General features: G+C 40.0%; 1 protein-coding gene across 1 annotated transcript in view; it reads right to left on the bottom strand.

Annotated features, from left to right (window-relative positions):
- Positions 1 to 2,263: 2,263 nt before the first annotated feature.
- SLC1A2 (solute carrier family 1 member 2) overlaps positions 2,264 to 13,070 on the bottom strand; it is a 64,475-nt gene continuing 53,668 nt past the window's right edge. Inside the window, exon 10 of the mRNA XM_055423842.2 lies at positions 2,264 to 12,160. Coding sequence (XP_055279817.1) covers positions 12,089 to 12,160 — 72 coding nt within the window. The 3' untranslated portion in view covers positions 2,264 to 12,088. The remainder of the gene's footprint in view (positions 12,161 to 13,070) is intronic.

The raw sequence follows: 13,070 nt of genomic DNA on the forward strand, positions 1-13,070 counted from the left end.
GAGGCCTTTGAGTTCCTCTTCACTTTCTGCCATAAGGGTGGTGTCATCTGCATATCTGAGGTTATTGATATTTCTCCCGGCAATCTTGATTCCACCTTGTGCTTCTTCCAGCCCAGCGTTCCTCATGATGTACTCTGCATATAAGTTAAATAACCAAGGTGACAATATACAACCTTGACGTACACCTTTTCCTATTTGGAACCAGTCGGTTGTTCCATGTCCAGTTCTGACTGTTGCTTCCTGACCTGCATACAGGTTTCTCAAGAGGCAGGTCAGGTGGTCTGGGATTCCCATCTCTTTCAGAATGTTCCACAGTTTATTGTGATCCACACAGTCAAAGGCTTTGGCATAGTCAATGAAGCAGAAATAGATGTTTTTCTGAAACTCTCTTGCTTTCTCCATGATCCAGCGGATGTTGGCAATTTGATCTCTGGTGCCTCTGCCTTTTCTAAAACCTGCTTGAACATCTGGGAGTTCACGGTTTACATACTGCTGAAGCCTGGCTTGGAGAATTTTGAGCATGACTTTACTAGCGTGTGAGATGAGTGCAATTGTGCGGTAGTTTGAGCATTCTTTGGCATTGCCTTTCTTTGGGATTGGAATGAAGACTGACCTCTTCCAGTCCTGTGGCCACTGACAGGAGACAGGGACCAAGACCATCCCCATGGAAAAGAAATGCAAAAGAGCGAAATGGCTGTCTGAGGAGGCCTTACAAATAGCTGTAAAAAGAAGAGAGGCAAAAAGCAAAGGAGAAAAGGAAAGATATAAGCATCTGAATGCAGAGTTCCAAAGAATAGCAAGGAGAGATAAGAAAGCCTTCCTCAGTGATCAATGCAAAGAAATAGAGGAAAACAACAGAATAGGAAAAACAAGAGACCTCTTCAAGAAAATTAGAGATTCCAAGGGAACATTTCATGCAAAGATGGGTGCGATAAAGGACAGAAATGGTATGGACCTAACAGAAGCAGAAGATATTAAGAAGAGGTGGCAGGAATACACAGAAGAACTGTACAAAAAAGATCTTCACGACCAAGATAGTCACGATAATGTGTTAAGCTTACCTTAACTCTAATCTGTGGCTCTGTGCTACTTTAAAACAAAATGGCAGCCCAGAAATTTACTGATGAGCATATATTTTGTAAATCAGATTTTAATAACATTTGAATATGGATGTGATGTACACTTGACTCCAAGAGAATAAAGAAAAGTGTCTTTTCAAAGGAAGTGTCCATTTTCATCAACAATTTAAATAAATTGCTGGCATTGGTGAAAAGAATTGTGATGTACCACATTTAGGTACTTATTCAAAAATCAAATATTTGCCTCCTTATCCTCCCCCCAAAGAATGAGAGACAACAATTCAACTAATCCAAACTATCCTATTAAATCTGTGGGTGCCCTGAAGTATTCTTGTTCTCGATGGGGCTCCATTCCTGTATGTATACCTTTCACTGGATGAGAATCTCATTCTGCTGAATGTAACCCTACTCTTGAAGACCACGCATTTTATTTCTACAATGTAACATTAAATGCTCATCACTTACTTCCATAGCATTGGTTTTTCTAATACTAGAGAAAAACTTACTGTGTTGGATTTACTGAAAGACTACATGTTTGCATACTATCCTTTATGAATAATTTAAGGGTATTTTTTTTATGGCCTAATAGCCATTACAGCTGTTCATCAGCTCTTTCCAGTTTTATTCCTGGACACCAGGTCAGGTTGTACTTTCCTGTTTCCTTGAAGTTAGGTGGAGACATGTGACTTGTTACTGCCATTGATAAATGAGCAGAAATGAGGCATACAGCATTTGGAAGGGCACTTTAGAAGTCAGTGTAAGATCTGCCCTGTTTCGTTTTTCTTGCATTTGGTAAGGGCAGAAGCACAAGGAGGAAGTCTCTCTCAGACTCCCTCAGTGAGGATGGTGTGGACCAAAGTCCCCCAGACAAACAGGGATGGACATGTCATATGAATAAGAAATCAACCTTGGTTGCTTTAAGTTCCTGAGATGTGGGAGATAACCCATACTGGCTGATTCACAAGCATAATTTTGATTACACACCATTTTTGTTCAATGCATAACTTTATAGCATAAGATGTAACTCCACTGTATATTTAGGCTTCCTAGAAAATACTCATTTAGACATTGTAGGTTTCAATTCACAAGTTTCTCCAAAAAGAACACTGGAGACACTTACTATGTAATGAACACTAGCTTATAATCAGAATTGAAGGAGAGTCAACAGCCAAGAGAAATTGGAATCCACATTTATTAATGAGAGATATATACATAAAAGTTAAAACACTTAGTGAAATATTGGATTTAAAGATTGTTTCCAGTATATAAAGAATATCCAGTTATTTTACACATGTAATGTTACAGTCATCAGTCCACATTGTAAGAAAGCTAAAGGTGAAAGCAAAATACTTCAAATACCCAAAATGTGCTTTGCCAACAAGGCATCTCCTAGTACCATATGGAAGAAACAACCCCAAAATTAGTTGAAATTTTTTATCTTTTTTCATTCATTAAACCCGATGTGCTATAGATGCTCTATGTTACATGACTTTAGATCAGTGGGGATTGTGAATGTGAGGGAAACAATTCGTCTTATCTTTCATTCTGGACACGCACAAGAATCTGCAAAGGGAATTCTCCCTAAAGGCTAGATTTCTTTCAGTAAGGTTTCCATCCTGAATATGACACAAGTTGAAGAAGCCACATTTTCAAGAAAAAAAAAAAAAATGTGCCTGTTCACACTTACACCCTTTCACTCCAACAGCTGGAGTAGACACTGAAAATTAACATGCTTTGTGCCCTCAGAGGATCTCTTAAGCTTCACATTTCAAGTGAAAAGAGAGGAACACTCCCAGTGTTCCCAGCTGCACATGGTCATTTTTCTCTGTCCTTAAAGAAGGAAAAGGGGGTTACAGGAGTTAGAGACCTCATAGCATTCCACTCAGTGATAATTAGACAGAATGTGTGTTCGGGAGGCAAGTATATAATTGCATTAGTTAACCTTATCTTCAAACACTTGAAACACACACACAAAGCCAGGTAGCCTGAGGTCCTACTCACTTCACAAACGCGGATCTGTGCTTCACTAGTTGCCCCCAAGTATATTGACCCTTCTTGTGCTTCTCATGCTCTCTCTTTCCAGAGACAGCTGTGCAATTTACTACCAGAAATGTGCTTTTGAGGGGTTTTACCTGCATGGCAGTTAGTGAACGTCTTTCCTGTACCCCAACTCAAGAAACCGAGAGAGACAAGGCTCTTCACAGCCTTTAAGTCACGAGCATGATGATCGGTATTTGGCAACCAGAGAAGCAGACCTTTAACCTACAGACATAATGCTAACATGCTCATGCTCAGCAGATGAACCTTTTGTCTCTTTGAGCTCAATTCATCAAGCAAATATAAATGTCTTGGCTGCAGATAAATGTCCTTGTTCTAAATCTACCTAGGCCTAGATAATCAAAAGTTCCACAAATGTATTCACTGGGCACTACATAGACATCAGATGACCTCTGACTAAGAATCATGACACATATCCAACACCCCCTTGCCCTGAATCACATATTTACAAAGATACTGGATACACACAGACTTTCAACCAATCATCAGTACAAAGGATTCACAGATAAGTTCTTCACTGATATACATTCCCAAGTCACTTTAAGAAAGAGGAGAAATGATTTACCACTAGCTATCTAAGAAGGAAAAGAAGGATTTTCAAAACATCAATCAACATGTCTACTGCACTTAGATAAACAGCCAAAAATAACATTTAAATTAAATTACAATACATCTATATACCATTTCACTGAAATTACACATAGATATCTACATCATAGCTACACAAAGTGCATAGGCACTTTTCTTCATGCGTGAACCAAGTGTTACTGTGTATACACAAGAACTTCATGCTTGACAGCTATCTGTACTTGAAAATCACAGATATAATTGTTGCCAGTTGAGGGCACGTCTAATCTGATTGCTTAATGAGGAATGGATTTAAATACACACCAGTACACTTTCTATGTAACTATTTCCTAAAACATAGCAAAAATACTAGCCCTACAATCATATTATCAGAAAGTGTGTTTGGCGGAAGGAACACCCTTCCTTGTCTTTGCAGTGATTATTGATTTGCCTTTTGGGAAAATTTACATAGATTGTTACTCACCTGAGGACAGAATCTACCTGGGCTGCTTCTAAATAATTTCAGTGAGACTCTAAGCCCCATTGATAGAGTATTGCTTCATCGCTGGTACTAATGTGTTTTATTTTAACCTTAAAAATATGTGCTCAATTCACATAACAATGTGACATTTACTACCAATTTGCTTCGCAAGAATGAACTGCGACAAATCTGTACTGATTGGCTTCCTCACACTTACCCTCAATCTCTGCTATCCAAAGTTGTCCTAAGCCAATTTTCACAAAAATTATTAGGAAGGCATGGGAGATTTGGAATAGAGATGATTCCACTATTATCATCTTATTTTTCATGTTCTTGGAGAAAAGCAAAATTAGAATGCTTAGGTGGAAAAACAAGATGTGGTGTCAAAAATAAAGAGTCAGCACCATTCCTTGAGTTAAAAAGCCTAATTGTTTAAATGTTATACATATCCTAACCAGCTAAAGGATTTAACTGACTCTTTGTTCTTAATGGTTATTTTGTTCATTGCATCACGAAGGACTGGGTTTTTACATTTTTCAAATGTGACCATATGCTCAGGAAACAATGACAGCTCTAAATTGCTGTAGAAATGTCTTGTGCTTGAATTAGTTGTAATTCTACATATGTGGTTATATAGAAAATACCGTAAGAAAATATCTGTCTGCAAAATTACAGATACTAAATAGATCCATTCAGTCTACGCTGAGTTCTTTATGGTTTATGAAGAATAGATACAAACCTATAACATTATTAAAGGCTAAATCAATGTTAAACATACAGTATCCAGGACTCTAAATATGTTTTCTCATGCTTTTTATAAATAACAGCAAAGAAGCCCAGGGATTTGTTTAAAAAAGAATGTAAGGTTGGATTGGAGGAATCTGTGAATTTTGGAGGGTACAATACTGATCAGAGGGCAATCTATTGTCCCTGGTAACATAATAGATTTTTACCAGGAAGCCAAAATATGTCTGCTGGCAGCAAGATCAAATTAGATTCACAGTTTGCCAGCTCTTTCCTCAAGCCATAGAAAACAAATAGAAAAACAATATACAAAAATCCTCACAAAAGTATTTTTTTATATACAAATCTCTAGAGTGACCAGATCACCTGGTCTGTCCTGTGCAACGTGGAAACGTAATGCTGAGATTTCCTGGCAGAAGGAGGGAGGGAAGGAGTGAAGGTCATTTACGGAAAGATCTGGCTGCCAAAGGATGAGTTCCACATAAGGAGAAGAACTCTCCTGGGGAAGGAAGAAACCAGAGTACCAACTTTCTGATCATACATCTCAGAGAACTTGCTCCGTGGGGGCGAAACCTCAGAGATACGCTAAACTAACTTCCTGGGCTAGTATGTGCATTTCTCTCCTACCAAAGGCAACAGACTGTTTTTGGGCAGCTTACATGGTTGCCATGAGAAGAAACAGAACCCCAGAAGGAGTGAGGCTCCCACTGCATCATCCCCACCTCTGCAGGGAAAGATGACAATGGTCAAGGTCATAAGTTACGTTCCAACACTCACCCAGGCATGAGGGGTGTCTCTGGAGAAATTGGAGACCTGTTAGGTCAAGTGCTGACTCTGCAAGGTAGCAGGTTTTATCCTCAGCCCCAAAGGGCTCTGTATGACAATCAGAAGGACTTTAAAATATATCGAAATGGGTACATGCTCCAGAGGTAAGAAGGTGAGGCAAGGCTGGACATAGGTAGGCTGATCAGTAATTACTCAGAGTGAATGAAACAAGAACTTGCGGGCTTCTCTTACTTTTTCATATGTTCTTATATGGGCCAGTTAAGAAATATCTTTTTACTGATGCTCCAGTGTTAGGTCTTCTGCATGAAAAATGTAAACAAGCAAAAACTAACTCCTTTCGGTACTAGCTGTACATCTCTCTGCCCCGCGTTTACAGAGCTGAGGTCTTTGTTAATGAAAGTGTTCGTGGCACAGTAATACAAATCCTATTCCGTATTTAGTAGAAGTTTGGACAAAGAACAAGGATGCAAACAGCAGCCCGTTGCAATGATACTGGAATGTTCTAGAGATTGTTCAAAGGCCATGGCTGGTCACATGCCCCCTTCAGACAGACCATGCATTTTATTCACTTTAGAAACTCTGGGCATAGAAGAAGATCTAGGCTTACCAATACAAGCCCACTCTTGTGAGGTAGACCTTCTCCGCCTGTGATGTGATGACCACAGTGAAAACAAGCCAAGAGGAAAATTCAAAAATGAACTCAATCAAACATCCCTGCAAACCTTTCCAGAGAAAGGACTTGGCTCGATCCCACCCTGCATGTGGATGTGCATGTCTGAGTACTGCTGGAAAGGAAGGTATTTACAGACAGCTGCTGTTATTGTGTAAGTCTTGCACCAAATTTCATAAGAGTGTCCAAGCTGATTTGCCAAAGGCTCCCAAATTCCCATACTGGGTTGGCAATTAGGACCGTCTGGAGGAAACTGTGTGTTTTGGGTATTCAGCGTGGGCTCTGTTGCTACAGCAGGAATGATGCAAGGCCTTGAGGGAGGCCACAGATTCATCTTGGCCCCTCATGGTGACTGGGGCAGCATTTTTCCCTGAGCTGAATGGCTACTTCTACGAGGACAATGCGTTAAGTAAAGGACAGTTTTATAAAAGGAGGTTGGTTTGTTTTCCCAAACACCAAACTGTAGATGAACATGGCCATCTTCCAAGCTTGTAAGACATCAAATGAAGAGACAGGCTTGAACTTAATTTCTCCCAAAGGGGATGAGAAAAATCCAAATTGATTATTCATTATTGTGGGCTCCTCTGACTTACAATATAAATAAGTAATGTGTTATAGCAGTAAGTAAGTATCCCAGGCAGCACTAGTGGTAAAGAACCTGCCTGCCAATGCAGGAGACATAAGAGACGTGGGTTCAGTCCCTGGGTTGGGAAGATCCCCTGGAGGAGGGCATGGCAACCCACTCCAGTATTCTTGTCTGGAGAATCCAATGGACAGAGCAGCCTGGTGGGCTATATGGTCCACAGGGTTGCAGAGTCGGACACAACTGAAGTGACTTAGCATGAACACATAGTAGTAAGCCTCTTAAGAAAAAGAAGTTAAAGCAGAGATAGTTATACGGTGGTTTCTTAGGGATGGATGGGCATTTTAATAATTTAATCTAGCCTTTTTTTTCCCAATGGTGCTCATGTGTAAAGTGACTAGCCTAAGTTGCATGAATAAAAATGGGCAGAGTCTCAGTCAAATGTTTCTCTTCCCAACTGCATTATTTTTCCTCATCTCTGTTATTTCTGTTATCTCCTAAATTAGCTGTGCTATGAAATTAGATACTACTCAATTAAGATTCCCTGTCATCTGTTCTAAAACCAACCTTTGCGCTAACGTGGATGGTCATTTACTAAACTGAGCAACAATAATCACCAGAATAAGAAGACAGGAAAAGGAAGAGTGGAAGTTGAGTTTTCAGAAAAAAATCCAAAGCAACTCATGTCTGAATAGCTTTGCATTTATTTCATCCCAGGAGACCAACCTGCCAATAGCGCAACCTGTCTGGGTTGGTGCTCAGTGGCCCTTCTTGGTTTTAGAAAATTACCAGAGACTGTCATGTGACGAGTTGACTCACTGGAAAAGACTCTGATGCTGGGAAGGATTGGGGGCGGGAGGAGAAGGGGACGAAAGAGAATGAGATGGCTGGATGGCATCACCGACTCTGTGGACATGAGTTTGGGTGAACTCCGGGAGTTGGTGATGGACAGGGAGGCCTGGCGTGCTGTGATTCATGGGGTCGCAGAGAGTTGGACACGACTGAGCGACTGAACTGAACTGAACTGAGACCATTTATCTTCTTTGACAACTAGATTTATAAAACTCTCATTTCAAAATTCCTTCAGGCCTTTTTGCTTTTAACCTTAATCTTTTCAGGCTCCTAGATCATCATATTGTATTCAGAGAGCAAGTATTATATAATTGAAAAATCCCATTTGGTCCCTTTCCTTGACTTGGAATGAATTTATTTGGAGAATAAGCAAAGCCCAGCCAGCAACCCATGCAACTGTATGGCCCCAAGCACTGCAGAGCAATGAAGTGGGAATGGCCACCTCAACTGGGTGTAAATGCCGAGCGTTTAGTCATCATACCAGGCAACGGCTGCTGAGGCTTGTTTATCAAGAGTCTGAATGAGGGAGAACTCTCTCTGAACATGTGGGTACCTATATGAATTCGCGGCTGAATTTTGAACAGCTACTTGGTTCAGATCATGAAGATCTGTGTGCTCTAGATGACGGCCTTAATTCTCTAACACTCTTTGTATGGAAAACAGCACAAACAGAACCCTTGATTCAGACAAAAGTGAAATATGGTGACATACCTTTCGCTATTGGGAACAAATGGAAGTGCGGTATTTGCAAAAACATGGCAGGATTGGGTTCCCTCTGGAGATCCAGTAGGTGAATTGTTCCTTAGTCCTTAAGTCGTGTCTAACCCTCTTGCAACTCCAAGGACTGTAGTCTGCCAGGCTCCTTCTGTCCGTGGGATTTTTCTACCCAACTCCAAAGGGGGCTTCTTGACTAGATATACCCTTGCAAATGACATCTGTCTCTGCACACAAGTGGAAATGATCTGAGACTTTCTAATTAATCAGCTGTTGGGATTCCTGACCTTACTGACCAAGAGTACATCTCCCCATAAACTGAATTTCCCCTAAGCCTTTCTTAGCTTCCACCAGTTCAAATCCAAAAACCAGGCATTTTGGCAACCTTTGTTTAGACTTCCTGAACATCCAAGCTGATGAGTAGTTAAAGAGAAGTAAATATTTATATTTTATGGAACATGGTAACTTCTGCAGGCTACAGGTTGTGTTTCCACTCCCAACAATAATAATCAAATCTGATAACTACTTGATTTAGAACTTACCATCTAAAGTTCTATATCGAAGATCTGAGTGATTTAGATGATTGCCTTGAATTTCTGTTGCTCTTTTCATGGGAGGCACTTCCCCAAACGTCTAAGATAAAGCTTTGCCTTGAGAGCTACGCCATTCTTTTCAGGAATAGGAGTTGATTCATTGAATTGTAGTAGTTGATCAAATGGTGGCGCCACTTGGGTTTTTCAAAGGACATAAATGAGGAAGGAGAGAATAAAAGTCTACTTGCTTTTCTCCTGAAACGATTCTGATTCCTAAATATAGTAAATGAGTCCATAAAAAATGATGTTGCCAAAGCCCTGATTTAACAGAACTTACAGGATACAGTGTTTATATCTAGCCTGCCATGTCTGTGTACAAACGTAACATTTATGCATGATCAAACATGAATGGAGTGTTATAAGCATTCATATTTGTGTTTGACTGGTTAAAATAAATCTATGCATGCAACTGACAAGTTATAATATCCTGTTTAGAAAATGGTTGTTAGAGGTATATTCTGGATCTACTTGCCCTGTTTATGGCACATATGCTGGACAAGAAAACCCCAACATGGCATGAGAAGAATGAGGGAGGCCCAAAAAACTAGAGGACACAGTGACGTGTCAGTTCCACAGACACCCTGGGTTTTCAAGCTACTCCTGAATTTGAGAAATTGCTTATTTTTAACTGATTTGTTGAACTTCCAAATAAACCGATTTCCTAAGGATATTCTCATGAAACTTACTGCATATAGTTTCAAACTAGAAAAACCCGCTCTGTTAAGCTGAGCACCTAGTTTCTTCTGAATACACTGCCTCCTTATATATGTATAGGCTAACTCAATAACTAGGAAAAAACTGAAGACAAGCAATCATGGAAGACTTTTAGGCAGAATCTTTGGAAGACAATCTTGAGACCACTCCCTTGAGCAGCCTATCAGTATGTTCAAGTGCTAAGCTGGCCTTAAACAACAAAACCACAAGTTCCTAGATGGACATCTACATCCTCCTCACCGTAAAAAATGCCCTCGGAAGCACGACTTAAAGAGACTCCTTAACAGTGTCACAGTTAAATCCAGGAACCATCCCCACAGCCCATGACATCTACTATAAAGGATGCATTTGCCACTACTACAGTTCAGCAAGCCCTTGGCCACCCTCTTCACCGTCCATCTAATGAAAGTGAAGACCAATGCATTATTCTTTTAAAAAGCAAAGAGCTACTTAATACTGCTCAATAGTGATTGTAATTAAAAAACAAAACAAAACCAGAGCTTAAGAGACAAAACTACTAGAATCTCATGTCTCTTGTTTGTTCCAAAGTTTCCCTACGTGGAAGAGTAAGGTCGCAAGAAGTAGGTAATGAAGGGCATGTGATGTCCATAAAACCTTCTCCTGTGAAAACTTGGATTCTACAACTATTCATGAATATCTCAGCACACATCTGCTGGCCTCAGATGACCAGCCTACTCCCACATTGGACCAAGGTTGACCTTAGAGTCAAGTGTGCTTTATTTCCCAGTGATGCATGTTCAAGTAATCCTTAGCAAACTTCCAAAGCCAGCTACCTTACGAAAATACTGTGGGTTATTCAATAGAAAATGATAGTACAGACACTGAAAAACGTAGCTTGGAGATGCCTGCAGCATGCAAGGCACTGGTGAGTTACTCCAGTATTATATTATGTACCCCCTCAAACTTCCACAGCTTGGAAAAGATTCCGTCTGTGAAGTTCCGTAAAGCCACCCTTTTTTCCTACTCTGTGGTTCAAGGCTGCCTTGACTTTGCCGTAGAAATGTCACCTTTATAGGATTTTGCACATATGTTTGTTTCCTGGTTCTTTCCACAGAGAAGACTGGGGAGGAAGATGGGCTCTGCTTTCAACTATGTCCTGTAATTGGTTTTAGGTGCTTTGATAAAATATAACAAAAAGCTTTCTACATATTAGATAACTAATCGTGTTTTGGTTTTGCTTTTGTCATGAGATTAGTATTAAAAGAGACACAGCCAACGTAACTGTTTTCCACCTGTGAGGACAGTAAAATGATTAAGTCGTTTAGTCTGATGAGAATATGACAGAAATAATTTGGAGATGAAGAATGTCTTTTTTTTAGGTAGAACCCCAAATAAGAATTTTATGGACAAAACAAAGACAGTGAAACATAGATCAAATAATCTCACTTGATTTCACTATACAAGGTGATGTAACCCAAACACAAATTTGAATCTGGTTAAAATTTGTGTTGACTGTGTTCTCTGAGTGTTGTCAATATATACAGCAATTCTATGTAAGTTACATCCTACTCTATTACCAAATTTAGAGCAAGTTATGAAACATACTTGGAAATTCAACAATTATTCCCATAGACTAGGTGGGGTAGAGCAGAGACTCAGTGGGTTCCATAATAGGCTGCTTTTAAGATATGGCTCCAAATGTGACTCTCTTTGAAACATTTAGTCATTCAACTTAAAGAATATACAGAAGAGAAATTGTCAGAGTTCCCTAAGATGGGTACTTTCTTTTCACCAACACAAGGGCAAACGCTCTAAGACATTGAAGGGGACTTTCTTATGAAGGCTCTCACAGAGTCTCTTGTGTGCTACAAGGTGAACATGGAGAGAGTAACACACCAGGTGTCTGCTCATGGTTCCAAATCCCCAGAATGCGCCACACGCCTTTAGCTGTGTCTCCTGGAAAAAAGAGCACCCATGCTTCTGCATCTTGAGAGAAAAGGGAAGCTGGCAAGAATGCGTCTTCAATTCAAACTGATTCCTCCAGCATCATCCATTCAAACAACAATACAAGTGAGAAAATGAGACATTTACAAAGTATTATTTGGCAATGACACACAGCACCGTGCCTGTCACTGACTCACAACAGATCCTCTAAGCCTCAGCTAATAGATTAAGTAAACAGAAATAGATGTATCTTTTTCTTTTTAAAGAAAGCTTGTTTATATCCTCTTTTACCATAAGATTCGCTGGGGGGGTTTATTCAAGAATTTGCTGAGAGTCATATCCTTATTTTTCATGTTTCCAAGATTCTTCCTCAACACTGCAGTCAGCTGACTTTCCATTGGCTGCCAGAGTTACCTGAAAATAATTATCATCAACATCCAACTTACGGGCCATGAACCAGAAAACCACCCCGGGGGTTATGTGGAGGAGCACCAGACCCAGGTTCTACTGTGCAACTTAAATATTAATGTTAGACACTGTTCTTTCAAATTGATTTCAAGCTGGTCTTGGTTTTCAACAATGATTTGCACACTTTAAAAATGCATGTTTGCCTTGGGGAGGTATCTGAAGCACTAGAGAGACTTTGTAAGTTGGGGAATAAATAACTTGTATGATGCTTCTAGGGTTGTGAGGGGGTCTAATTACCCATAGACTCATCACACAATAACGCAGTCCTTAAAACATAGTGCCCCGTGCTACTCCAGACAACCGCAGAGAAACAAAAAAATCCAGAACCAGGATCTAGTTCTACTCATGCATGTGAAAGGTTCAGTTTCAATGAGCCCAGGTGGATTTTTATACATATCCAATTTTAAAATCAGAAGTCATGGTGTTCTGGCTCCACCATATAAGCTGTCCAGGCTTTAAACGTTGAAAGAAGAAAAGTAGGGAATTAAAAGCCGGGGATCAGTAAATCTAAATTATTTCAATGCAGACATTTATTAATCAACTACAATGACCAGACTGTCCAGATTATGCTTCCCTGGCTCTAAGCAAACTGAACCCTTACACGAAATGGGAGGTTTCCCCCTCCACATCTAAATCGTTTTCCTAGCTTACCTTCCATCTGTCTGTCCTCAACGTCATGTGCAAACTTAAACCCACGACTGATATTCCACATAATGGAGAGACTGGATTTATGGAAGCATTAGGACATGGAGACATGACAAACGGCAGCAATGACTGAAAGAAATCTGACCTTCTTCTTACCCAAGTGGAAGGGAGATGCATGCATTATGAACACACACAAAATGCTAGGGACAGA

Source organism: Moschus berezovskii, chromosome 14 (assembly GCF_049115385.1).
Source record: "Moschus berezovskii isolate FMDL1 chromosome 14, NW_MosBer_1.0, whole genome shotgun sequence".
Classification (NCBI taxonomy): domain Eukaryota; kingdom Metazoa; phylum Chordata; class Mammalia; order Artiodactyla; family Moschidae; genus Moschus; species Moschus berezovskii.